General features: G+C 38.6%; 1 protein-coding gene across 3 annotated transcripts in view; it reads left to right on the top strand.

Annotated features, from left to right (window-relative positions):
• The first annotated feature begins 1,399 nt into the window (after window positions 1–1,399).
• The window catches only part of LOC112995867 (cytochrome b5 reductase 4), a 33,132-nt gene continuing 8,525 nt past the window's right edge, over window positions 1,400–26,006 (top strand). Inside the window, exons 1-13 of one of the 3 annotated variants that reach the window (XM_064508735.1) lie at window positions 1,400–1,542; window positions 2,791–2,944; window positions 5,847–5,947; window positions 8,164–8,248; window positions 12,097–12,135; window positions 16,991–17,045; window positions 18,621–18,678; window positions 18,786–18,879; window positions 19,544–19,576; window positions 20,201–20,323; window positions 23,086–23,226; window positions 24,391–24,543; window positions 25,265–25,415. In XM_064508735.1, coding sequence (XP_064364805.1) covers window positions 1,468–1,542; window positions 2,791–2,944; window positions 5,847–5,947; window positions 8,164–8,248; window positions 12,097–12,135; window positions 16,991–17,045; window positions 18,621–18,678; window positions 18,786–18,879; window positions 19,544–19,576; window positions 20,201–20,323; window positions 23,086–23,226; window positions 24,391–24,543; window positions 25,265–25,415 — 1,262 coding nt within the window. In that variant the 5' untranslated portion in view covers window positions 1,400–1,467. Of the gene's footprint in view, window positions 1,543–2,790; window positions 2,945–4,711; window positions 4,765–5,846; window positions 5,948–8,163; window positions 8,249–12,096; window positions 12,136–16,990; window positions 17,046–18,620; window positions 18,679–18,785; window positions 18,880–19,543; window positions 19,577–20,200; window positions 20,324–23,085; window positions 23,227–24,390; window positions 24,544–25,264; window positions 25,416–26,006 lie in introns of those variants that run through there. The other 2 variants (XM_064508737.1, XM_064508736.1) reach the window with 2 other exon arrangements.

A 26,006-nucleotide genomic window follows, 5' to 3' on the forward strand; every position in this document is an offset into this window, starting at 1 on the left:
TTTTATATGAACCTTTTATTTTGTTCTAGTTCTCTCCCATTTCTAGGCAGGGAGGGTGACTAACTTCTTCACACTAAGGAAATATTATATTTGAGTTCTAGGCCCTGTATGTTGTAGACTATAAACTTGGGCACTGATTCTAAGAGCAGAGATCTGGCTGTCTTGCTTTAAATGGTTCTGTGGTTATGTGACTTCTTCCATACCTAAGGAAACAAGGATGGGTTTTTTTCATGGTATAGTAGGGCCAAAGTAGAGGCACATCAAAGAATCAGTTTGGATCAAGTATATTGTGCCTGCTGTTATAACAGGGTTTCAAGCACTGTGTGTGTGTGGTGGTGGGGGGGGGGGGGAAGACAAGCAGTACAGCTATTCTCCACCTGGAGAGGAGGGTCCAAATTTTACTTAAAAATATGACAATTTGATTTAACAGTTCTAAGGCAAACCCTTTATTCAGTCATAAGCAAGATCTCATGTACATGAGCTGTACTGTTAAATGTAAATGCCCTGTGAAATTGTTAATTTTGTGTGTGAACTGGACATCAAGAAGTGGTGGTGGTGGGGTGGTTACTATAATCAAAGCAAAGTCTGGACTATATCGGTAATACAAAGAAGGAGCTGCAGCAACTACAGTAATAATAATCCAGGCCAATGCCCCTAAAAGGACAGATCCAAAATTTTAATTCAAATACTGCTGTCTAGTACAGCCTATTTATATACCACAAATCATCCTTGCGTGACCCCTGCTGTGGTGTGTGGGGTCTAGCCTTGCAGCAGCCCCGAAGGACTTGCCCCAGCGCATGCACCCAGAGCATGCCTGACACGGCATGGCAGGAAGGAGCAAATCCATTGCAAGCAGCAGGTAGGACTTTACATTCAAAATACAGGCAGCAGTTATAATTATATTATCATATAGTATACAATATATTTACACATTACTATATATGTTAGATTGTAATTCTGTATTGTGTGTTATATATAACTATATATTCTAGATATACATATTTTCAGATATTAGTTATAATTGCACATATTTTTATTTTATGTATCATCTTATAGATATAATATCTATTATATATAATTGCATTATCTATTATAATCCCTCTTTTAATAGTTTCAGGGTTTGAGCGCCGCACCTGAGGTCAGGAGAGCGAGCTGTAAAGCTAACTTCGGTGCAACGGCATACGAGCCACCCAGGAACAATCCTCACCGGCTGCGCTTCGCCCTTGTCCTTAGCACCCGCCATGGGAACCGCGCCGCGGCATCACCCCTCGGGCCGAGAGGGCAGCGCGGACGGTCAAACCGCCGCGCTCGGCCGCCGCCGCTTCGGAGCGAGCGGCTGCGTCACGCGGCACCGCCGCGCCCGGGGCGGCGCTGCGCACCTGCACGCCCCGCCCCCCGCGCCGCGCGTGCGCCGTTTGCCGCGCGCCCGGCGCCCGCAGGCCGCGGCGCGGTGCGGTGGGCAGCACGATGCTGAACGTGCCGCCGCCGGCCTTCCCCGCCCCCCGCTCCCAGCAGCGCGCGGCGGCGGGCGGCCGCAGCAAGGTAGGGGCGGCTCGCGCGCGCCGGGGGTGGGGGTGGGGGTGGGCACCGGAGCGGCCTCCCTGCGCCGCCGCAGGGCCTGGCCGCCGTTTGGGCCCCCGCCTGCCGTGCGCGGGGCTGCGGGGCTGCGGGCCCGGCCCCGGCGGTTGTCCGGCTCCCGGGCGTTACCCCCGTGCCGAGCGCTGCTCCCCCCCACCCCCCCCCGCGCTTGGCCGCTGGGCCGGGGCGCCGTGTTTCGCAAGGCCCTTTCCGCTGCCTCGAGCTGCTCGTACGCCGGTGGCAGCGGCGAGCGGAAAAGCGAAGCGGCGGTAGGGCCTGATACCGCCTCAGCCGCTGCCTTACTTCTCCTTCTGAAGGTGGTGATGGTGACGCTTCCTGCCCAGGCCGTCCTGGCTTTCCTGTTGTGCAGCTCTGCTGGAGATGGCTTTTAGCTTAAAACTATGGCACGCGACTTAAAGTTTGCATTTGGGCGTTCACCTTTGGGGTGCTTTGAGGCCGCTCAGTGTTTGTGTGTATCTGTGGAAATCATGCTCAGAACGCTTGGGACCTGAACTCTTAGACTAGAATAGCGTCAAGTAACTCGCATCTATATGTGCTTTAGTGTTATGTTGGATTCCGCTGCAGCTGTGCAAGACTGTGATTCTTTAACCCTGAACTGTCAGTTAGAATTTAGATCAAAAGGGCTCCCGCTCCGGGGTGCTGTCGGAGAGGAAGGTGAGAGGAATCCTTAGGATCTCGTTCTGCCTTGAGGGCAGGCCGTGGCTAGTGTGTCTGTGGTCAGCTAGAGTGCTTCCCCCCCAGCTTTCCCTGGGTGAGTTTTCTAGCTGCTGTAGGACTTGTAGAAAGTCTCACTGAATACCATGAAGGTGAAATTTCAAATGCCTTTTCCTACTTAACCTTGATTTTCAAATTTCTGTTCTTTCTGAATGATTTGCTGTTTTATTGCTGCTCTCAGGTTTCCAGGCCATAGCTAAAATGTCACTGATAAAACTTCTTAGTACTGTAGCTACAGGAGAACTTGATATCTTCAGAGTTGTCTTAATGTTTGTTGGTATTTGAGAACTTCCTTGCTTGGGTTACTAAATAGGAAGCTTCCTTAACCAGCCTTACTGCTGTATAGGGGTCCCAAATATCAGTGAAGAATATCAGTTGTGTTGTTTCTCTTTTGCCTGAGTCCTCTTCGAGAGTTTAGAAAAGTGTTTTAAATGGCTTGTCTCTTTCCGTAGAGTTTACACGTTTACTACTTTTCAGGTACCTTTAAAACCAGGAAGGAGTCTTATGGATTGGATTCGACTAACTAAAAGTGGGAAAGACTTGGCTGGTTTGAAAGGGAGGCTAATTGAAGTGACTGAAGATGAGCTTGCTAAGCACAACAAAAAGGAGGACTGCTGGATATGTATAAGAGGTTGGTTGCTGTGATGTTTCTTCTACATGTTTTTGGCTAGTGTCTGTTCTGCACAAAAAAAAAACCCACCAAAAAACAACAGGCGCTACATTTAGGCCAGATGCAATTTCAACATAACAGGATGCAATTTTGTTTGAGTTAGAGATCTTATGTAGCAAAAAATTTTTCTGTTTCTAAGCCTTTCTTAAGTCTTCAAAGTGAGCATATTTTACTCCTGTTTTTTGCTTGTATATGAAAATAATAAAACATATGATTACAGGTGATGCTCAAACAGCAGGAGCTTAGCAAGAATAAGACATTGAAAATGCTGACATACGCTGACACTCCTCAGTCTTGAAGTGTTTAGTGTCCTTAGCAGTTGAAGAGTTTTAGTGATCACTTTAAAATGTCTGAAGACATAACTTCTAAAGATGTTATTCAGATCTGTGCAGCAGCCTTTGGGAAATAAGTGTGTGTAAACCCATACACTACTTCCTCATCATAAAATTCAGAAAGGCAAATGACAGCTGCCATACAGAGCAGTTGTTGCCTCTAAGAACAAATACCTGTGGTAACAAAGCCATGCTTTTTATGTAAATACTTTTAAGAAATTTTAGCTCAAAAGTTGAAATCATTATAACTAGAATTAACAATGTGTTAAAGGTGGTTTGGAGCAGTAGTTTAGCTAGAAGAGGTTTTTCAGTGCTGAAGGTGAAGTTCCCATTTTTCTTACAGAGAGAAGCAAAATGTTTGCTCTTCGGTTTAGTCATTCTTTAGAGACTAAAATATGCTAATGTGGCCTTAAATTTGTTATGATAACAGTACTTCTATGAAGATAAATCAAGAGGGACCAGAGTGGCTAATGTGATCTTTCTTTAGGAAAAGTGCTTCATGTCAGTGGTAACTTCTTTCACCTAGTAAGGAACAGCTTTGATAATTGCCATGATGTCAACTCTGAACTATCGAAAGAAATTTGAGAATTTCTTTACAAGGGTGACAGTGTGGTTGTGTTGGGGGTTGAAGGGAATGAGAGTGAAAGTGAGGGTAAAACGTCACTCAACACTAGCTTTCTTGAACAAAATAGTAAAATTGTTAATGCCCTATGTGTGCTGTTCTTGCACATACCAGCAAAACTATAACAGAAGGAGAACTCAAGAAAGGTGGTTTACTATGGAGATCAGTGCTTATTTCCCTCACAAAAAAGGACACTTACTACTGCAGACAGAATTACTGCTTAAGAATACTTCTGTTTGGTTTTTAATCTCTTATTCCCCCTAGGCTGCATCTCTAAGGTTCATTTTTACAAAAACTCCATCATGCTGCTTTTGCATCTGTCTTTAATTTTCACATCTCCACCTTTTCTTTGTCTTAAAACTAATACTGAGAAAACAGCGTGATTGAGAATCCTGGTAGATTATCTGTTGACATGATATGTGGATAAGTTGTAAAATTACACCATTGTAGAAAAACTAAATGAATTCTTTGCGTTGGTGTAGTTAGACTGCATCTCTACAGGAAAAAGCAGAAAATCATGAGAAGGGTGTGAAGTAAAAGAAGATCAGGAACTACCTCTGTTCAGAAACTAGTAAGGTGGTCATCAAAGAAAATTGTCATATAGGCCACAGATATATAAAGTGGGTTGCCAGGGGTTTAAAAAAGAAGCGAGTAAAGGGTATATAAATGAGATTTCTTTTACTCGTGCAAGTTTGTTGGTAAATTGAATGTTAGGCTAACATTCAGGAGGTCCTAACTATTTAGATTTTTACAAATATATTTTCTTGTGTGCAGTAATCAGTGCCGCACACAAGATGGCATAGTGGATACAGTCATCAGAAGACCAGGTCAGTAAAATGTGCAAAAATCATTTCTTTGTTCTTTCTTGGAGAGGTAAATGGGGGAGAACTTGGAGGGCTGTTGTTATGAAATAGGATAGTCCTAGCTATGTGTCGTATTCACTGACTGCCCTCCACCCCACCCAGTGCTCAGTACCTACCTCTCTCTGAAGAAGGCACATTTTTTAAGGAGTTAAAAGCTTCTTATGTGAGCGCTGGCACAGTTCCACTTTTGGTAGCTTCCTACTTTGCTAATTTTATATAACTTCAAATGTTCTACTAGGCAGACCTATATTAGTTCTCTAAGCAGGGGTATGTCTGCAGTTAAACCTATTTCTAGTTGCATTCTCCAAGCTTTAATTACTTCAGTTGCTTGGCAACAATAATTAGACTTCATCTTTTCAGGCTGTAAAGCACTGTTTTATATCACTGGAAATACTAAGAATAGTACTCATGTAGAAAGAATGTGCTTTTCCTGGGACAAAAATGTTATCAGTGTTAGAAGCCTTTAGGGAGTACAGGGTATGTATAGTTTATGTTGCTGAATCTGAAAGATGGAAGTCTTGTTGCCAGTGGTGGCTGTTTTTCCTTATGGGAGACTGTTCCTCTCTGTGGGTGTTGCTTCCCTGCAACCATTTACATGTGGAATAAACTATGAAAGCACTTTAGAAATAACTTAATTGGAAAGGAAAGGGAAGACAAATTTGTGCACGAACTGGGTCAGTGTTATGTCCCTGTTTAAATCGGTCTCTTCCTTTTTTACCCCATAGCCAGGATAGAACATGTGCAACTTCAAGTGCTTTTTAGTTAGTCTTGACCCTGTAGGTTTCCCCAGATATTCACTGGGACAAGTGGTATGACTTTGTAGGAGTGACATCTCCATTTGATAAGATATATCTTCTGATGTATATGACTGTGTAATTTATGTTTCTGTTTTTGGAAAGTCAGACCATTCATTCTGATGATGCTTACTGTTTGCCATTACACACTATTTAGTATACATTGATTTTTACATTGTTTTTGGTGATGGAAAAATAGTTATAGTGGTCTTAGAAATTTGCTCACAGGTATTTATATTCCATTTTCCCCAGGACTTGTATATAATGTCACTCCATACATGGAATATCATCCTGGTGGAGAGGATGAACTAATGAAAGCAGCGGGAACGGATGGTACAGATCTCTTTGATCAGGTGAGAACAGCTGGCAGTGAATGACTTGCTCACCAAAAGGTATTTTGAAAAATGCACGTTTTCTCTTTATTTTTAGGGCATCCCTGTGGAAATTGTGATTTAAACTTTTTCAAGGTTAAGGAAAGTCAATGGATTTGTGTTCAGAATTGCGCTAAAATGTGCTGAAAGTAGCATATGGTTTAAATCTAGTATCAAAAGATTATGGAGATGTCATTTTACATTGCTCAGATGATACTTTGATTTGACCACTTTATTAAATTATTTGTTGTTTAGCTGAAGTAGAAATAAAGTTAGCAACAATTTGAGATACCTCCTTCGTAATAAATTTCTGCATCGACTACCTGCTATCTTTTGAGAGGCATTGTCTTCTTGGAGCGTATTCACTTTTTGACAAATGCTTGTAGGATTCTTTTGTCTATTAACTTGCTTACTGCATTATCAGTTAACAAGGTACTAAGAAAAACTACTGGCACTGCTATAAACTGATTGTGAACAAATCATAAAATGACATTTGGAGTCTTTTCTTTGTTTACCCTTTGCTTTTAGATGTTCTGAAAAAACTCTTAAAGGGTCTGCAGCATGGGTGTGCTTTCTGTAAGGAATCCCATGCAAACCTAGTGCTGTACAAATGCACTCTAAGAGGTGATTCACTGAGTTGGTATCTTTTTTTTAGAAACATTCTTTAAGTCTCTTTTGTTCATGTGTTTTGAGAAACAAGGACAGAGGAGAAAGGAGAAGTACTTCTATCTCTTTACAGTTCTTATGTCACAGTACACTATTTGCACAATGTTTTTAGCAATGCATATTAACAAAGGAAAGATGTGATGAAGCCTTTTTGCTTTGTTTTGTTCAGTTTACTTTTGGTTAATCCTTTTGCAAATGAAGTGCTGAATTCAGACGTAATTCTCCATTGGTCACAAAGCATCTCTAGTTTAAAGAAACTTGGAGTTCCTCTTCTAAAAGTTCATCCAGTATCAAATTGTGGCCTGAAATTCTCAATTTGGATCACTGTTTGTCAGGTATTGTGTGGTATCTTCAGAAATAGGAATCTTGTTAGAAGAGAAATGCCATTCTGGTACTTCTTACTCACAATGCATTTTCAGAAGCCCATCAAATTATTTCTAAGTTCACGTACATACTTGCTACTCTTTGCCTAGGAGTGGCAAATGGTGTTCAGATTCATAATGTTCTTCACACTTCTGTTGCTGGTTGATATCTTTTCTCTTTGGGAGGCATTTCCATTGTTATCCCCCTGTTTTAGCATTCTGTGTTGGTCAGATACTGATCTATTTAAATGTTTGGTAGGTTGCTAGTGTTTCTCAGAGTAAGTTCTGAAAAGTTAACTGTAGTTCAAAAATCCTTCATTTCATTCCATTTTCTGTATACTAGGAAACCACTGCTTGTAGATGGGACATCCTTGTCTCATTTCCTCAGCTTTTCCAGTCTGAAAGGTGTGGTTTTTTCTTTTTCATTTTTTGTTTTTTAAATCTCTACATACCATTCAAATTGGTCGTGTTTCACTCTGTTTCCTTTTGTCTTCTCATGATGTTATCCTGCCTGTCTTATCAGAATTGGCTTTTTGCTATCCATTTCCTATGAAAGCTCTCCAGTTCTGATCTGTAAAGCTACTGCTTTTTCTTCACTTTGTTTGACTTTCTGAAATTGATTATTTCCCAATGATTCAGTGTTTGTAAGAAATAAACAGAAATACACCAAGCTTGTAGGAGATGTTGATGTATCTAAACTGTTATATGGTGTCTTTCTTTCCTTCATCAGCTGCTCCTTTTTTGCATCATCTGTATCTAGAAAAAGCTAATTCTGCTTGTGGTAAAGACCTATTCAGGTACTTTTAATTACATAAAGCACAAGTTGAGGTGCTGTAAACATTGTAAAAAAGCCCTTCTGTAATCTTTGTATAATTTCCTATAGCTCAAGACTGTGGTCTTCAAATACTGCAAAGCATAAAATTAATAAATTAAGCTACTGTCTGCTTTTCAAGGTCATATTTTTTTAAATTTAAATACATACTATTTGTAACAGAAGTAAAAATAAGTACTGAATAATTGAACAATAAGTGTCTGGGTTAAACAAACTTCTGCTAAATTAATATTGGCCGTTGTACAAAAAATGAACTCTTTTGGTATGGTATTTCACTGCATAGAAGAACAACATAGTAGGAATTACAAATTTGGTGAAAACCAATTTTTTTAATATAGGTTCACCGTTGGGTCAATTATGAATCCATGCTGAAGGAGTGTCTTGTTGGAAGAATGGCTCTCAAGCCTATTGCTGTTCCAAAAGGTGAGTGTTTTTAGAATTAAATTTCTGATTTTTTTTCCAAAGTTATCTGGAAGTTGTGTGAAATCCTAAATCATTGTATTTATGAGGAGAGTCTGTATTCTGGCACAGAGATGAAGATTGTTGCATATATTTAGTCTTCTGACAGCATGTAGATGAAGATGAAAATGTTTTATAAATGGAGACTTTTATATGTAATGTACTTCTACATTTCTTCTTTCGTTTTTAGTCACCAGAAAACAGGATGAGTGGGTGGGTGGGTGTGGGGGGGGTGTATGTTCTCCCACCTTGGCAAGGAACCCTTTTTCTTCTTCAAGTCCTGGAGGACAAGCTGTCATGGGCCGCTCTTGGGTATAATTTAGAGCATACAGAAATAAAAGTGAGGCTTTTCATATAATATTTCCACTGTTGTGGCTTCAGTGCCAGATGTATGTCTGGAAAGTTGCATGTATATTAAGTTATTTGAATGCACGCGATAGACAGTAATTCTTCCCCAAATCCTTTACTGGGTCTTCTAGAGTTTAAGTTAACTTGGAGAAAATTTTGCTAATAAAACAGGCTCCTTTGAGCCAAGACAACAAGACTGAATTATCTTAAAATGCTGGTGATGTTTTTTTTCCTAATTTTGTGGCATCCTGTGGTTCACAAATTAAGCTCTCTCTTGCATGATGCTCTTCAAGCTCTGACAAAACACATTTCATACTTGCTCAGCACTTGGATTGCTTTGCCTTACAGTTAGGTTGAATTTCTTTATCTCTGCTCTTATGAAGGGAAAATAGGATTTTATGTTTCACGTTGCTAGGTAGCTAATTCTGTTGTGGAGTTTTTAAGCTGCATGTTGCAATGTGTGAACAGATCAAGACAGAATAACTGCTTCAGAGCTAATGGAGTTGAGGTGTTACAGATGAATTACTGCCACTTTGTCAGCTGTGTTAGAAATTTAAAAGTAAACCCCCATTGGTTTTTTTGATTTCATAAGTCTAACTTTTCTGCAACTGGTGGGAATTCTTGTGACAGGCAGTGAATAAAAAATAAATGTATCTTTGCTTCTGCTAGCTATGTCGGTCCATTTTCTGCTGTTTACTTTTTCTTCTTTTGCCTTCCTCTCTAATAGGACTGCTCCATCCATTTAGCTGTAGTAAAATTTGCAGGTTAAAACATTGCTGGCTGTATGAAAATGGTTCTGTTGTCTGTGTGTCTTTTGGCCATTTCAGGCTTGAAAAAAAATGTAATTTCACTTAATTAAAAATGAAACCTATCAGACTGGATTTGCTGAATGCTTATTGGAAAAAGCAGCAGTAATGGGTCTGCCTCAGCAATCCAGATTTAGTTTAGTAATTAGTCTTTAATACATACCCAGGCAAAACTGCATTTGTCAATTGAATTATTACTATCCCTACATAAAATAAAAGTAGAAAGGCAAAAATGACCATCAGGGACATCTTGCTTGAAGGAAGATTCTTCAGCGCAAAATTCTAGAAGCTTACTTTGGTTCATGGTGGGTTTTATATCCTCCTCTTCTGAATAGTGAATTATGAAGAATGGGATTGATGAACTTCACTATTGGACAGCAAAAATTCTTACGTTATGTCCTTCTATAAGACTGAGTTCAGCAAAATTTGGGTTTGAAAATGGAAGAATAAAGTACAGAGCTAAGGTATATGCTTTTGAGTTTAGCATTAAATGGGACAATATGTACAGAGGAAAGACGGGACTTTGAATTATAGTATAAATTGTTTTCTTTTTGTGGCACAGAGTGAGCCTTTGACAGTATTGCAAGCATTGGTACTTACTGTTTGGTATAGTTTCAATATGGTGCTGACACGTCAAATATGGGTTTGTTGCAGCATTGCTGGAAGTTTTGTGACTGTTTAGCTTAGTTCTGTATTTCCTAGGTTCTAGAAGTTTTTTGGATGGTACCATTATTTGCTCACTGAATTTCTAAGGAAGCTTAAACTTGCCCTTGCATATTCTAGGGTTTTTGTATGAAAGAAAAGTATTCTGTAAATGTTGGTGATCACTGGCTTTTTGCTGGCTGGTCTTTGGGAATGCTGCTTGCTGATACGATAGTGACTAATAGGAGATTTTTCTGTAATGTTGCAGAAGAGTGGAGGGTTGTAGCTGTGCCCTGGAATGTGTAGGGTTGTAGGTGGTGAGAAGGCATGTGCGGTAACTACAGCAATAACCAAGTGTGTGAGATACGATTTCAGTGTCTCCTTCCTCCTTCCCTCTCCCTCAGAGATCCTTTACGGTTTCAGACTTTTTGCCATTATTCTGCTTACCATCCATTCAGGGTACTCAGCTCTAGATGTTAGCACAGACATTACTTTATCATCCAGTATCTTTTACTCCTGCTGATGTTCGTCACAGGCACATCTTAGTATATGCCTGTATGTTACTTCTGTGGTAACAAAGCTTGTATATTGGAATGTATGTACTAGTTTGGATTATTAAGTCAGTCAGGATGGGCTGAGAGCTGTAAGTGTGATCCAAGGAAGGGAGGTAGGACTGTATCTTGAAAATGCATCTAACATCTGTCCTTAAATTTGGAATGCTGATTTTTGTGCAGCATGTTAAAATGCAGTGAAATGAGAGTAGAATTTCGAACACAAAAATTGAACTTTAATCAGCACTGAGTTTTTGTAAGTGGCTTGCTCATCTTAGTAGAATGCTTGAAATGGGATATGGCAGAATACAGAGAGAAACAGCCTGAAACAAAAGCGTTGGGGGAACTGTCTCATTCATCTTAGAGTGTTTTCATCCCACAGTGGCACAACAGAGTATGCCAAGAGCAACCTTTATCAGAGGCTTTCATGAAGTCCCTTTGCAATATTGTATGCTTGGTGCATTGCTCCCAAAGCCTTTCCTTAATTTCTCTCACAATGGCATTTTTCCTCAAATACTGTTTGGCGTGATGGAGACCAGTGGGAGGGGTTCGGAAGCCCATAGTAGGGCAGAGCCATCCAAATCTTGTTTTTCATAAAAGGGAGCAGGAACAACAAATCAGATTCTTTCACTTACCGAAACCTGACTGTCATAAAGAATATAAAAAGGGTCTTTACATGCATATCTCAAAATGTCCTGGTATACAGAGGCAGAAAGCAGCTTGGGCACATCCAGATGGCTAATTTCCCCCTGATATTGTTGTAAGCAGGAGAAAGATATTTGTCTGAGAGGCACTATGCCTCTGCCCTTGAGTATTGTTACATATGAATTGACGCTATGTATTCACACACTTACTGGCCTTTATCCTCTTATCCATCCTCCTCCTAGTATTAATTTTTTTTTTTTTGAAGGCTGTTGCAGAATACTGTAGTTTTCATGAAAAGGTCAGGTAATAACTTTCCAAATAATAAAGCCATTTGACAGAAGGAGCTTATAGGAAGATTTTTTTTCCCTGGGTTTCTGCCAAGGATTGGGCTTAGTAGGTTTAGAAGTTGTAGATCAGATTCAGTGACTGCTACATGCTGACTTGAGACAAGTGTCACTTAAAGTCTGACAGATTTAGCAAGCTTTGCAAGCTTCTTGGCTATGAAGTTTATAACTGCACAAGGTAATCTGTGTTGTTTGTTTTGCAGGGTCAGGTAAGAGTTCTTGTACTTCCTACCCTTAAGTGCTGTGCAACTTTTGGCATTTTTGACATAGTATTTTTTCAGTTATACAGAGTATTTTGTAATGGTATTCAGTGCTGTATTTAATCTGAGGATCTTGATTGCTGAAGCATCCTTGTCAATCTTTTTTTGTTCTGGAGGTTATATTTGGGGATCCTTAATTTGGCTCATTTCTTTAGTGTGCTGTGTGCCTGCCAACTTCACTGTCTTGGTCACTGTTATTTTTCTTAATACTTGTAGAGATTTCTTCTATATCTGAAGAGAAGAAACAGCTTAATGGTAAGTGTTTAACCTGGGGCAAGGTGGGGAGCAAATCTTCAATTTATTTGAATGTGATTATTAAATGAGGAGCATTTATCAGACTTCTGTCTGTTTATATATTTCAGTCTGATGTTGAGGTGGTAGTAATCTGTGGGAGGCAAAATCCTGATCAGGTGTGGTGAATTCAGTGCTTAAAAGTGTTGAAAGATGGCAGTGGAATAGTACGGAAAAGGGAGGTTTGAGGTTAGAGGTTTATGTTGATGGTAGATCCAGGAAAAGAAAAGTAAGTGATATTCCTTCTCTCTTCCTGTCTGGCTTCCCTGCCTGCTTCTAGATATGCTGGGTTTTTTTCATCCAGGTCATGTGAATTGTTGGAAGACATAGAAAATGTTGTGTATTTCCAGCTTCTGATTGTAGTTTCCTGCAAAAGTGCCAAAAAAAAAAAAAGGAATTTTAAATAAAACCTGTTTGTTGTATTCAGCCTACCTCTCTGGCAAGACTTTCTTCAAAACAGGAAAAGTCAGTCCCTGAAGATTTTGATACTGACATTAGCAGTTGAGGGTATTTTTTATTTATTTTGTTTTACATTCTATGAGTTTTTCATATTCAGTTGTATCTCAGTGCCTAGCTCTTGTAAATTTAAGTCTAAATGAGACTAGAAATAAACATTGCTGTCTGAAGGTGGAAAAGAGAAGCCTATGGCACGGACTGTGGTTTTTAGGAAGTTGTTGACACTAACGAAGACACTTTTGTTCTACCAATCTAAAATGTGTAAATAATAATTCTATTATGTAGTGTGCTTAGGTCAATTATATAAACATAAATAAATATATATTAATAATTAAATATATAAATATTTGTTAAATATAGCCTTCTCTTTTTTGTTAAATACATCAATTATGTGTAAAGTTAGGCAGAAGTTGCCAGAATATATTGTTAGTGATGTAGTCTTGAAGGTGAAGCCTAATGTGCTCCTGGTCATCTGTTGGTACTTGAGGTTCCAACAAAAGACATCAGAATTTCAAAATGCTTCCTCTCCCAGGAACTTTAAGCACAGTATCAAATATATATTCTAAACATGATCTTTTCAGCCTTGCACCTTTGAGCTAAACTGAGATTTTCCATATATGCAAACTATTAAGATGATGATTTCTGTAATATTAACAGTAAAATAAATGACTTGGGCAGTTCCACCAGATGGTGGAAAATGATCTGGTGGCATTTCAGAATATGCACATCATAACTTGAAAAAAACACATGATGTGGAAAAGGGTGGTGGGAGGAGATATTCTAGAGCTTCAAGTACAGAAAGCAAACTCTAGTAGCTGAACAAGCTGGAATTATTTAGAGTTTCTTTTAAGTAGTGTTCCTGTTCTTCTTAGTAATATATGGAGTATTCAGATACGGCAGGTCTGTTCTGGGCCTTCTTAGAATAAAGAAAACAAAAGATACATAAAGCTTTCATGGAATCCTAAAATAATTTAGGTTGGAAGGAACATCTGAAGGTTGTCTGGTCTGGTCCCCTGTTCTGGGGAACCAGAAGGGTGAACTTTGATGCTAAATCAGATTGCTCAGGAGCAGCCCCACCCTTATGGGAAAGAGCCCCCACCCCACCCCCCCATATGTAATCAGAATTTTCTTTACGCCTACTTGTCCATTGCCTCTTTTCCTTCTGCTGTGCCCCTCTGAGAAGCCTGGCTGTCTTCTCTGTATTCCCCCTTCCTTCTGTTTAGGCAGCTGAAGACTGAAGTTAGATTTCCCCCTTAGCCTCTTCTTCTGCAGGCTGAATAAAGCCAGTTCTCTCGGCCTCACTGCATATGTCCTGTGCTCCAGCTGCTGACTGTCTTGGTGACTGTGCTGGCCTTGCACTGGTGTATCAATGTCTGTCTTGCATTGGGGAGCCAAAACTGGACACAGCACTCCAGATGCAGTCGTGCAAGTAGAATAGAGAGGAAGGATAGGATAGGGTAGAATAGAAAGGAAGAATCACTCCTCTCAAACTGCTGGCTACACTCTTGCCCAGGATGCAGTTGGTCACCTTCACGACAAGGATGCAGTGCTGGCTCAAGTTTAGCTTGTTGTCTGCTAGGTCTCCAGATCCTTTCTGCAAAGCTGTTTTCTATGCAGTCAGGCCCCCAGCCTACTTTGTTGCATGAGGATATTTTGTCCCAGCTGCAAAATTTTACATTTGCTTTTGAACTTCCTGCAGCTTTTGTAGGTCCATTTCTTCAGTCTGTCAGGGTCCCTTTCAATGGTAGCCATAACCTTCAGTGTTTGGACTGCTTCCCCTCACTTGGTATTGTCTACAGACAGCTTGACAGTGGGACAGAGTGCATCCTTCAGGTTGCTCATGCAGATGCCAAACAGTATTGGTATTCCCTAGGGAATGCCAGCTGTAACCAGCCACCAGTTGGACTTCGTACTGTTGATCACAACCTTTTGAGACTGGCAGTCCTGCTAATTTTCCACCCATGCTGTAGTCTGCTAGATCTCTCCAGTGTGGCTACAAGGATAATATGAGAGAGACTGTCAATACCCTTGCTAAACTCCAAGATAAATGACATTCAATGCTTTCCACTCATCCAAGAGACAGTCATCCCATCGCAGAAGGCAATCAGGTTGGTCAAGCATGATTTGCCTTTGAGAAGATTCTTTCTTGTCCTTCAAGTGCCTGGATATGGCTTCCATAAGAATTTACTTCCTAACAGTTCCAGGGGCTGAGGTTAGCCTGACTGTAGTTCCCTGGATCTTTCATCTCATCTTTCTTGAAGATGGGTGGGCTATCTGTCTTTTTTCCGCTAACTGGGAATGTCCACTGATCACCATGGCCTTTCAAAGATAGGAGTGGCCTCACAGTGATACTGGCCAGCTTCCTTGTCATGCTTGCATGTATCCCATCTGGTCCCGTGGTATTCATGCAACATCTTAGAGTATTTCAGAAAACCTCACAAAGTGCTTGGTTTGCTGGATTGTTCTGTTTTATTCTGGCCATTCATATTTTAATTGCCCTGCAAAAGCAAGGAGTGAATATGACTGAATTTCAGTACAAGGTCACTTCAAAACAAGACTTCTAAAGAAACGTCACAATAATATGCTATCTATATTTTTAATAACCTTACTCATGTCCAGTAGTAGCTTTTGTTTCCCTTGAGAGATGTTCAGTCAAAAAGACTTTCTGATACCTGTCAGGTAAATATGGTATTGCAACCTGATTATAGCTAATCCAAAGTGTGATACAGTTTATTACAAATTTACTCAGAACACTCCAAAACTCTTTTTGTGATTAGGACTTCCACCCTCTTTCAGGGCAGGCACACACACCTTATCTCCTCTTAACTGTAGAGGCCAGTCTAAGCCCATCTAAGCGATACCAGTCTGGTATCAATATCTCTAAGAAGGGCTTAGACATTGACAGGGGTTTTATCATTAGGTGGTTGTTTTTCCTTTGCAGTGATCTGACTGTTTGGCTCTTAGCTTCCTTGGCAGCTGCTGACTCACAGATGGTGTGTACATGGGGGTAATTAAGGATAACAGTGTAAGAAATTCCAGCAAGTATTAATTGGTAGGGGGTAATTCCTCCATCTGGATAATCCATCATTTTGACAGATTGGATTAGACCAGAATGGGCCTCTTTGTTTTTATATACTTCCCACATGATGGAATCACTTAATTTCTGTGTTTAAACTTGTAGTCAGACTATAAAACTTACTGATGTTTAGAAGATAAGGAACTAAGTCAATGAGAAAATTCATACATTAATTATATTTTATGCATAGCCATTTCTGGTTTACAAGGTTTGCCCTTGAATGCACTGAAGATTCTAGAAAGCAACCATTTCTACAATATGATTAATTAGAAAGACTGCTCAGCCCAAGACCACCTTTGTTCTTAGAGGAATGGAATAAAGAATTGGTTTTATGTCCCTGTGTTTTTAGGAGAATGCATATCTCATAGAAATGGCCTCTCTGGTATGAAATCTCTGCTCCTTGCCCTAAGCTTTAAAATAACCATCCTTTTGTAATAAGAACATGACTTACCAACTATTATCTTACACCTCTGCCTAACCACTGTCCAGTAAAATTCCTGCTATACATGTGGTGTTACAAATCATATCATACTTGAGTCTGTGCATCTTTCTCCATCATGATTCTATACAATTTCCTTGTATCAAAGTTGGTGGAGGACTGCTACTTGCTTGAACCCATTATCTCTGCTCAAGTTCTTCCAAATATGTTCCGTTTCCCTTAGGCCAGAAACAAGTTTTGCTGTGCAAAGATTGAACAAGTGTTGCCTCCCAGGGTAGGCTTATTCAGACTGTTCCATGATGTTTAATGTTCAAAGCAAGTAGCTGAATTCTGCAAAGATTCCTATAAAAGCACAAAGTAGAAAGATTACGGCTGAAATCTCTGCTCCATTGGCTAATGTGAAATTTTACTTGTGAATTAGGTTAGACTTGATATTTGAGATTGAATTCATTGATCTGTATTTTATAAACAAATAGTTCTGTTAAAGTAAATTAATTAAGACAACTTTTTTTCTCTGTTTCGCTGTCACAAAATGTGAAAGCACAAGCCAGTGACAGATGAAACAGAGACCAAGTTACATGTCTTAGAAAGTCTGTGCATACAGATTCTGTGGTATATGGAATTCTTAACTTCTGAAATAGAACTTCATGTTTTAGGACCCTGCTCTCCAAGAGCAAGTGCTGAATAAAAACACCAAAAAACTATGTGAATGCCTTTGTACATCTGTGGAAATAAAGCCACCGAATATTGAGGAATAGTATTTAGCATATAAATATTAAATTTACGATTATGGTTTCTAATAAGTGAACATCACTGCAGATGTTTTAATGACTGTCTGTCCTTTGTAGGTATGCTTCCTGAAAAGAAGCTACTGGCTGCTTCTGCTAAAGATTTAACTCCAAGGTATACCTTTCTTATTCATTGTCTGTTGAACATACTGTTTAATAACTCCATGCAGTTCTTACTGAATGCAAGCAACTTCTTCCATATTTAGCTTAGTGTTTTACCTAAATGGATCTATGTCATTATCATCATCTTAAAAGTAGGAAAGTTCAAGTTCCGGATTTAAATGACTTGCCCAAGGTCATATTGACCTTATGGGCAGATGACAATGCATGTTTCCTGTCTTGGTCTGCTGTTTTCTAACACTTGTACTGCCCTGCATTGTATATAAATGTACGGTTTGTATTCAGTGTCCTCAACCTTGCTTCTTGTGGTAACTCCTGGAAAGTGATTTTGCCTGGGCCGATTACTTTTTTTACTTCAGTTATTTGTCCATAAACATATGAGTTAGCACATCTTGGAAAAGTACCTCATTTCAAACTGGAGCATATTAAGGTATGGTAGCTATATTCAAGCTTTCACAGTTTGCAAATGCAAAGAAAAACAGGCCCTGATTAAACTACTGTGACATGCCTGCTGTTGTCATTTTACTCCATGATGCCTTGAGACCCTGAGGTTCACTTTTTCACTTTACATCAAGGTCTGCTGTGCATATGCTATCTCTGGGCTAGTTACATGCAGTCATTTAAAATGGTGTGGGTAAACTGTGGCTTGTGATTAATTGGAACGTGCTCCCCACCCACCCCTGCCTTTTTTCCCATGCGTGTCAGATGTGTTCAGGTTTGTGGCAGGCAGGTGGGCAGCCTAGAACATGTTGGCTACCAGGAGTGTCTGCTGGAGGGGGTGTCTTCCCTCCCCGTCTGCCTTCCTGCTCCAAGACCCTCAACACTAGGCAGCAGTGATCAGGACAAGAGGGAAGGAAGAAGACGGTAGTAATGTAGATGTGAGGTGTTATCCTAGTTGTGGGGACAGAGTTGACTTTCATTGACTGGGATTGCAGCCTTCGTGATACCAGAGTCAGATGAGCAATACAGATGCTGTATGGTGGAGAGCCAGGCATCATATGATTGTCAGATGTATGGCCCCCATGAAAAGGGGGAAAGAAACGAAAAGCTTTCCTGGGGTTGAAGATAAGTATGTTGTGCCAAAGAGGTGTTGGGAACTTATTGGCAAGTGTAAGGCGGTGTAAACAATTAGCATGACAAGGGTGTGCTTCCTGTTTCTCAGGCTTACCCCAGATTTATTACAAGGTTTGGGAGGCTTTGGAACATAGGAATGTAAAATCTTGATTTGGGGAGATGAAGGAGACTGCTGCTCTGTGGTGTGGGGGGTGGAAAACTTCTTGTCTGGAGGTTTTGACCACCTTGTTAGGAAAGTTCATGTGTGGCAAAGAGGATGCATGTGCTTGTTGAGTAAGACAATGTAATTTTAGCTACAGTGTGCTAACTATCAGGATGGGTAATTACACTTCTCTTATTTTAATGTTATTTTGAAAATGATTTGCTCTGCAATTACCTCTTCAAAGCACAATGAACAATGTATTTAGCTTGTAACTTCATGAAAGAAGCTCTGCTTGAAAGCTGCTTGTTAAATGTATTTTGGTATTTTTTCTTTCCTGTATTTTTTATTTTACAGTTATGACTGGTTCCAAACAGATGGTATGGTCACCATTGTTATATATACTAAGCAGAAGGTAAGTGTATTTTATGAAAAGGAGAATTACAAGATCGATCACAGATCCAGCTTGAATTTGGGGACAACTTTTACTAAAATAATGTTCCTTTTCCTTGCTGATGTAAGGATATGAATGCAGAGCTGGTGATAGTTGACTGTCAAGACAAAAGATTAAGGGGAGAGATCATCGTGAATGACTACTCATATGTCTTAGAAGTTGGTAGGTACTTTAATTTGCAGTTGAAAATACTGAATTTGCATTCTGTTTTTTTAAAAACCTCTCACAGACCACACACAGTGTATTTTACATATACCAATTTACATTTTACGTCTTCCATGAGAGCAGATTACTTAGAAATACTTCAATGTAAAGTAAATACACTGTCAAGTCACATACCTTCATTTTTAACATATACTTTATTTTTTATACGATTTCTCATTTGATGTCCTAAGCTATGTAGAATAAGGTGTAATAAGAAATGGAAGAGGAAAAACTTTGCATGACATTGTTACCAAGTGTGTGTTGCTGATGATTATTATAATGCCCTTATTCAAAAATGGGAAATTAAATTATTTTGATAAATGTAGATTGGGTAGCTTTACGTGAGTCACTGGTAAAAATAATGAGAAAATGAGTGCCTTTCTTGGTGTTACGTGTTAGCTGACAGAAGTCACTGGGATTAGTACGATGCAACAGAGTGAACTTTCAGGGCATGGTAAAGATTCACAGAGTGCTAGTCATGATAAAAATTCACAGAGTGCTAGGCTAGGCTCATTAGTTCGCTTGGTATTTCTAGTCTTGAACTGAATGTATATGTGAAGACTAGAATGTGACCTTTCTTTTTTTCTCTCCTTAAGAAAGGATTTTTTTTTCTTTATTTCAGACTTGTATCATGCAGTCGAAGAAGACTTTTTTAGTAAGTTCTGTCTCTTGTAGCATTTTTCTTCTGTATCTTTTAATGGCAGATGTTGCATGTCAGTTTATTTTTCAGTGTCTCTGAGTATTCGCTTATCAGATAGCTTACACTTTTGCTAACTATCAGTTTCTGACACAATCAAATTAAGCCATTAAATCAAACACTTTAAAATCATTAGAAATTAGTTCTGTTGTGTATTTGTGAACCTTTCTTTGCTTAGATTGAGATTTTTCTTAGAATTTGTTTGTTCATTCAAATGGCTTTTAATAGACAGGAGGAAGTAAATATTGTTAGTCTATACCAATTTGCAGTAATTGAGAACTTTGAATTCATGAGCATTTTTTTGACCAGATGGGCTGTGAAGCTTTTCACAGTGTATTAGTAAATACAATGCACTAATTATGCATATTAAGGTAGTTCTTGTTGTTTTAAATATACCGATTAATATTATAAGGAGATAGCTGGAAGTACATTTAATTTGGTATTTTAATTTAACACATTAATTCTGTGTGTTTTGAGAAATGACCAGTCCTTCTAGAGTTTCATTATAATGGAGGAGTAAAATAAATTTTTTTGTACAAAATGTAACTAAAACTAATAATATGAAACACTTTCCTCTTTTAGTAAATATTGCTGAAAAAGTTGGGAAGGTAGAGATTATCTTAAAGAAAAAAGATAACGTTCATTGGAAAATGCTGGGACAGCCTTTGGAGAGTCATAACACATTTATCAAACGCAAGAACAGAGGTAAGCAGTTAAATGCTCACATTACTAATTGTTTTAATGTTTTTCAGAGCATGTTAGGCATATTTGGAATGTCCCAGGATTTTCTTTGTTTTCTGTAGTCTTATTTCATTTCTTTCAGGGGTGTTCTCTGGTCTAGTGAAAGCTGTTCAGGGTTTTTCCTTGAAAGGGTTCGACTTAAAGGGTTTTAATATTTTGTCCCGTGGTAGAATTGGAGATCTTTCAGGTTCGCTGAAAGACTGGGAGGAACTAACGGGGGAAGGTGAAGACTGCTTGAGGGATATTGCATCTCATCACTCTACCTGTGTGCTTAATATTACTTCTGTTTATATGAAAACCTCAGCAGACCCTGAGGAGACAGTGGGCGGTCTTGTGTCAGTCAATACAGGAATAACTTTAGTGGAGAAACAAAAGCCTCAGGTTCCAGCTGTTACTATAGATGCATCCTGTATCTTTGTAACTTGAGCCATGATTGCCTGGTCCTGCAGCTCATGTGAAGTTATGAAAGGCAGCTCTGAAAGAGCTGATGTGTCTGCAAGAAGCAGTAGATGTATATACGAATTCATATTGTGGTAACATTATAATATTCAAGTGCCGCATCAAGTACTAGCTTGACACACAACCTGAGTGCACTGCTGTGATCACTGTGCTTCTTGTTTAGAGCTAAATTAGAAATTTCTGTGCAATTGCATTCTATAATATAAGCATGCTCCTGACATTATTGCAACTGTCCTGTTTCTCGAAAGCCCTTTTGGCCCTCTCCCTGTGTATGTTCAAAAGCTGACTGTTTAACTTCAGTCTGCCTTATCACATGTCAAAGTAAAGCTGTATATTTTTCAATAGCTAATTAAATGTTGACCACTGTGTTGTACATTTCTTTCCGAGTCTGAGGCTCTAAGTTTTTGTACTTACGCCTTTAAAGTTGAGAGATTGGTGTGTTCCGGAAAGACCGACTGCATCGAAGCACATTTCCATAGATTGTGTCCTTTGCCTCTCATCCTGTTTTCATGAGTAGCTCAGATATTTATGTTAGTGACTTGAATGCTTTTTGATAACGTGAGAAAAAGGAGAAAGGTATGAAATGCTGCTTCACTGAAATTGCTTTAATGCACAAAGTGTAGTTGGAAGGGTATCATGATCAAGTATTCTGATACATAAGCATGTAAAATTTTGAGGTGTGAATTCAAAATATTCACTGGGTCTGTTAAGCATTTTATGTTGAAATTTATAAAAGATGTGGGATTATTATGGGTAAGAGGGTTCTTCTCTCAAACTGGTTTTGCTCCTAGCCTATTGCACATATACGGTAAAATATGTTACTTTAATATCCTATTAAGTATTGGTGGAGTTGCCCTTCTGTTTGTTCCCCTTTTGTCCTGAATTAAATTAAATATTCTGGGGTGTTCCTTCACCCATCCCCGCTGTTTTTTTCATCCCCATTGCTAACAGGAATGTACATGTTTCTGTTTTTCATAGCTATTCTGAGTAAGCAGGGGTCTTTCCTTGATTTTTTTTTTTTTTTTTTGACAGTTTCTTGAGAAATTTTGGTGGAAGTGCAGCCCTTGTGTAGTGATTTGCAATGTTTGCTTTTCCTCAGTTACCTTTTGCACAGTATTTAATCGATGGACTGTTCGTGCAACCTGCAGGCCGCAGGTTGAAACAGGCTGTATTTGAAACTCTTGTCCTTGCCTCCAAAATAGCTGCATAAACAAATGTTTGTCATTTACATCTGACCTTGTAGACAATTTAAGTAAGCATGTAACAGGTAACTGGAGTTCATAATTGATTTTAGCCAAAAGGTAACAATTCTTGTTTGAAATATTGATAATGCTAAGGTGCACTTTGTGCGTATAGGTACATGTGTTAGTGTCAGCTTATGTTGTGTATAAGCATTTATGTATTGATATTGCATAACCTAAACAGTTGTGCAAAGCTCTCTACTGTTGAATCCCGATAGGCTTTTAAACTTGTATATCTAAAGGTTAAAAGACTCTACAGGAAATGTGGACGCTTCTATTTTTAAAATACTGTCAGTATTTGAGTACCTGCTGTAACATTTCGTATTTTGAACAGTGCATTGTAGACATTCCTTTTCGCATTTACAGCATGTCCTTAGGTATGGCAGCACTAATCACATCATAACTGTAAGCGGACTGAGTAGCAGGTGATGAAACAGAGCTGGAGGAGACTTTTGCTGATGTGCTCTGTTCCACAAAAAGGGTCAATGCTCCTGCGTAGGTAGCTGTGTTAGAAATACTTTTTGTACTAATAGTGATGAAACTGCAACAGTGCAGGATAGTCAGCTGAATAAATAGCCAGGATGCAGGGCAGGGTTAGGCAGTCCATTGCTGAAGACCGTGGTGCCATGTCTTTGTTACTTCTCCCTTGCATTGCTCAAACTGTCTTTGGTCTGCATATGTGCATTCATACTGTAATCGTATGAAGAATTTAGTGCAGATACAATATGGTACAAGTGGAATATTCTAAATATGTGGGAGCTTTTTTACTTCCCAGTCTGTGCTAACTGATAACTCAAAGATTCAGTCTGTTACTAAGAGCCTAATATAAAGCTCTAAATTGAGTCCTCAGCCCAAAACCAGGAAAGTAATTAGAAGTAATGATACAAGAAGCATCTGTTTATAATGTTTTTATAACTGTGTAAAGTGAAATACTTATTTCTTTATCTTTCTCTATCTCTTATTAAAAGCTGTATAAGAACAGAAAGCCAGATTGAGGCTTAAATAACAAGTAAAATATGTTTTTAGGACTGTTCTACAGAAAATGCAAGTTGGTTTCTAAGACAGAAGTTACCCACGACACCAAGCTCTTCTGCTTTATGTTGCCTAAGACTACTCGTTTCCAGGTTCCCACCGGACAACATGTTTACCTCAAACAAATCATTGCAGGTAAGAAAAATAGAGAACGTAATCATGGTTATTTTAATATAAAGCTGTAGTTAGAATGTCTGCGCTTCCATGATCACAGTCACTGCTTAGTAATGAGCTGCCTGGGTGAATACTGCCAAAACGCTAAATATCAAGGTGTTTGTCATTCTCTTCTACTATTGACCTCATTGTCTCCTCTCCTTCCAACTCTTTGTTTAAAATATTCTCTCTACTCAAGTAGTGCTGTTCATTTTTGAGTAGAGGAAAGCTCATTGTATGTGTGTTATGTATAATTAGTCTGCTCCTTTTAGTTTGCAGCTTTTCTGGCATGTTGTGGAGTATTATGATTCAGTGTTGCTTCTGTCCTTTTTTTTCTTTTTTTATTACTATTTTTTGTTGTTGTTCCAAGGGGGTTATAGCCATCCTGGTAACACTACTTTCTACTCCAGCTGGACAATATTAATGAGAACATTAAAGTGAGGAAGTAGCCGTGGAGAGGAATGTGTCTTGAGAAAAGCACTATAAGTGTTACTCTTCAGAATTTTGGATAAGGCCAACTCAAAAGAAAAAAAAAATTGCCTTTTTTTTCTTTTTTTACTTTTAAAAAGCTTTCATATTGGCAGTTATGCAGGTACTTGCATTGCTGTATTTATGCATGGCAGAGAAACTGTCTCAGAACACTCAGAAGAATTGTTAAATATCCTTTAATTGCAAAGCATGTTTTGTCCTCCCTCCACTCCTACCAATTCTGTGCGGTGTGCAACTTCTGCTGTCTTTTTCTATCATTATTATGCAATATTTTTTTGAAATGATAGTGGAAGAAAATATAATCATGAAGCATTAAAAATGTGTTATTTCAATAAAAAAGGAAGCTATGGTACTTGAAACTGAATGGTAATAGTTAGATTTTGATGTTCATTGGGAGTGACCATAGATCTCCTTTTCCAATGTTTTGAATTGCTTAGGAGTATAGAAATAACATACTGTCCTGTGGCCTGAAGATTTTTAGTCAGGGGAATGGAAGACTATTTTAATAAGAAATGTTACAGTGGAAAATAAAATACTTGCTTAAAAGTACACAGTATGGTGTTATTTGTATGGGGTATATAAGTTATTTGTAACATTTGAAGTAAATTTGCTGAATAAAGGACATTTCTTTAGCTACTTTTTTTGTTTTCTGTTTAGGGACAGAGGTAGTAAAACCATACACACCTTTATTGCCTTTTTTGCTGCTGGATTTCAAAGAACCATCTTGCCATGATAGTGCAAATATATATTTAATGATTAAAATTTATTCCTGTGGATTGTTCACACAGGCACTTGACCACCTACAAATTGGTAAGTATATGTGATTTTATTTGGTTATGCAGCAGTTGCTTTGTCTTTGCAGATTTGCTGTCATGGGTATTGTGATGTTCTTATTGTTTCCCCAGTTATAGATCAGTGCATACTTTTAGCTTTTAAAAAAAAATATTGTTTCCTGTGTCTCAAACCTGCAGCCACATCCTTGCTGTATTTAGGAACAGTCCATTATGTAAGGCTGTCTTGGCTGATCTTCCAAATGGGTTTATATCCAAGTATAACTATTTAGATACATCAACTGTGTCAAGCATTAATTTTCATTGATTACCGTGTATTTGATTCTGTATATACTCTTAGAACAGCTTTCTGTACTTTTGGGTAAAGAAATTAGGTCTGTTTTATTAGACTTGAGATATACTTCCTTTCCTGTTTCACATATGATGCAGATCTTTATGTATAAGTATATGCACATTTTTGAAGTCAGTGTTACCATGTAAAATTCATCAAAACAAGATGTTTTAGTTGAACATCTGTTCTTTTAACAAAAATGATCCATGTTTGATTGAGATATATATATATAAATATATATATATATATCTCTCACACTATAGAGAGTGAGCGAGAGAGAGAACACCCCCTGGAAGGAGCCCTAATACTACAAGAGCGAAGGCAATATTAAGGACCTTTAAAAATAGTTAACTAGTATTCCAATTCTTCATCTCATTTAAGGCCTTTTGTTCTGTTTTTTGTTATATAGGAGACTGTATTTCTATTAGCAATCCTGAAGGTAACTTCAAGAAGTCACAAGTACAAGCTTTAGAAGATCTCTTTTTATTGGCAGCAGGCACAGGCTTCACACCAATGGTTAAACTGCTGAATTTTGCTCTGAGTGAAGTTAGTAGTCTCCGGTATGTACATTTTCTTTTTCTTACGATTTAATCCCCAAGCCAGAGTAATCCATAGGAAGGATGAGACAAAATGTAGTGGGCAAACCTCAGGGTTACTACAATGCCCCCCAAAATTGGTATGAAAGCATTTTTCCTTGGTTTATGCCAAAAGTTGGCATGCTTTAGGGAAGACTGTGACAGTCTTTGGGAGCTTGTGCATAGTTGGTTACTGGCTACCATCAGCAAAATGGACTGATTTACATTTTGGATTTTAATCGTGATATAAATCAGCCCAACAAGTAGAAAACTTCGCTTTCTAAAATCTAGCTTTGCATTTGAGTGCTTTTTCTAAAATATTGAAATATTTCAATGTAAATTTTGTTTGCCTAACGTAGGGAGTTTACACTTACTTAGATATGGATTCTCTTTAATCTGTTAGAGTAGCTAATATGCTCGTATATTTTCAGTTTTCACACCTCTATGAAATAGTAACACATTTTCACCAGTTCTAGTTTTCATAAAAGTGCAGCTCATGTAAGCATGGCATTAAATATATTTAAACATATAAGATGATGCGTATTGGGTATGTATTTTGTGCTGTACCTGTAAAAT

This window comes from Dromaius novaehollandiae, chromosome 3 (assembly GCF_036370855.1).
Source record: "Dromaius novaehollandiae isolate bDroNov1 chromosome 3, bDroNov1.hap1, whole genome shotgun sequence".
Lineage (NCBI taxonomy): Eukaryota > Metazoa > Chordata > Aves > Casuariiformes > Dromaiidae > Dromaius > Dromaius novaehollandiae.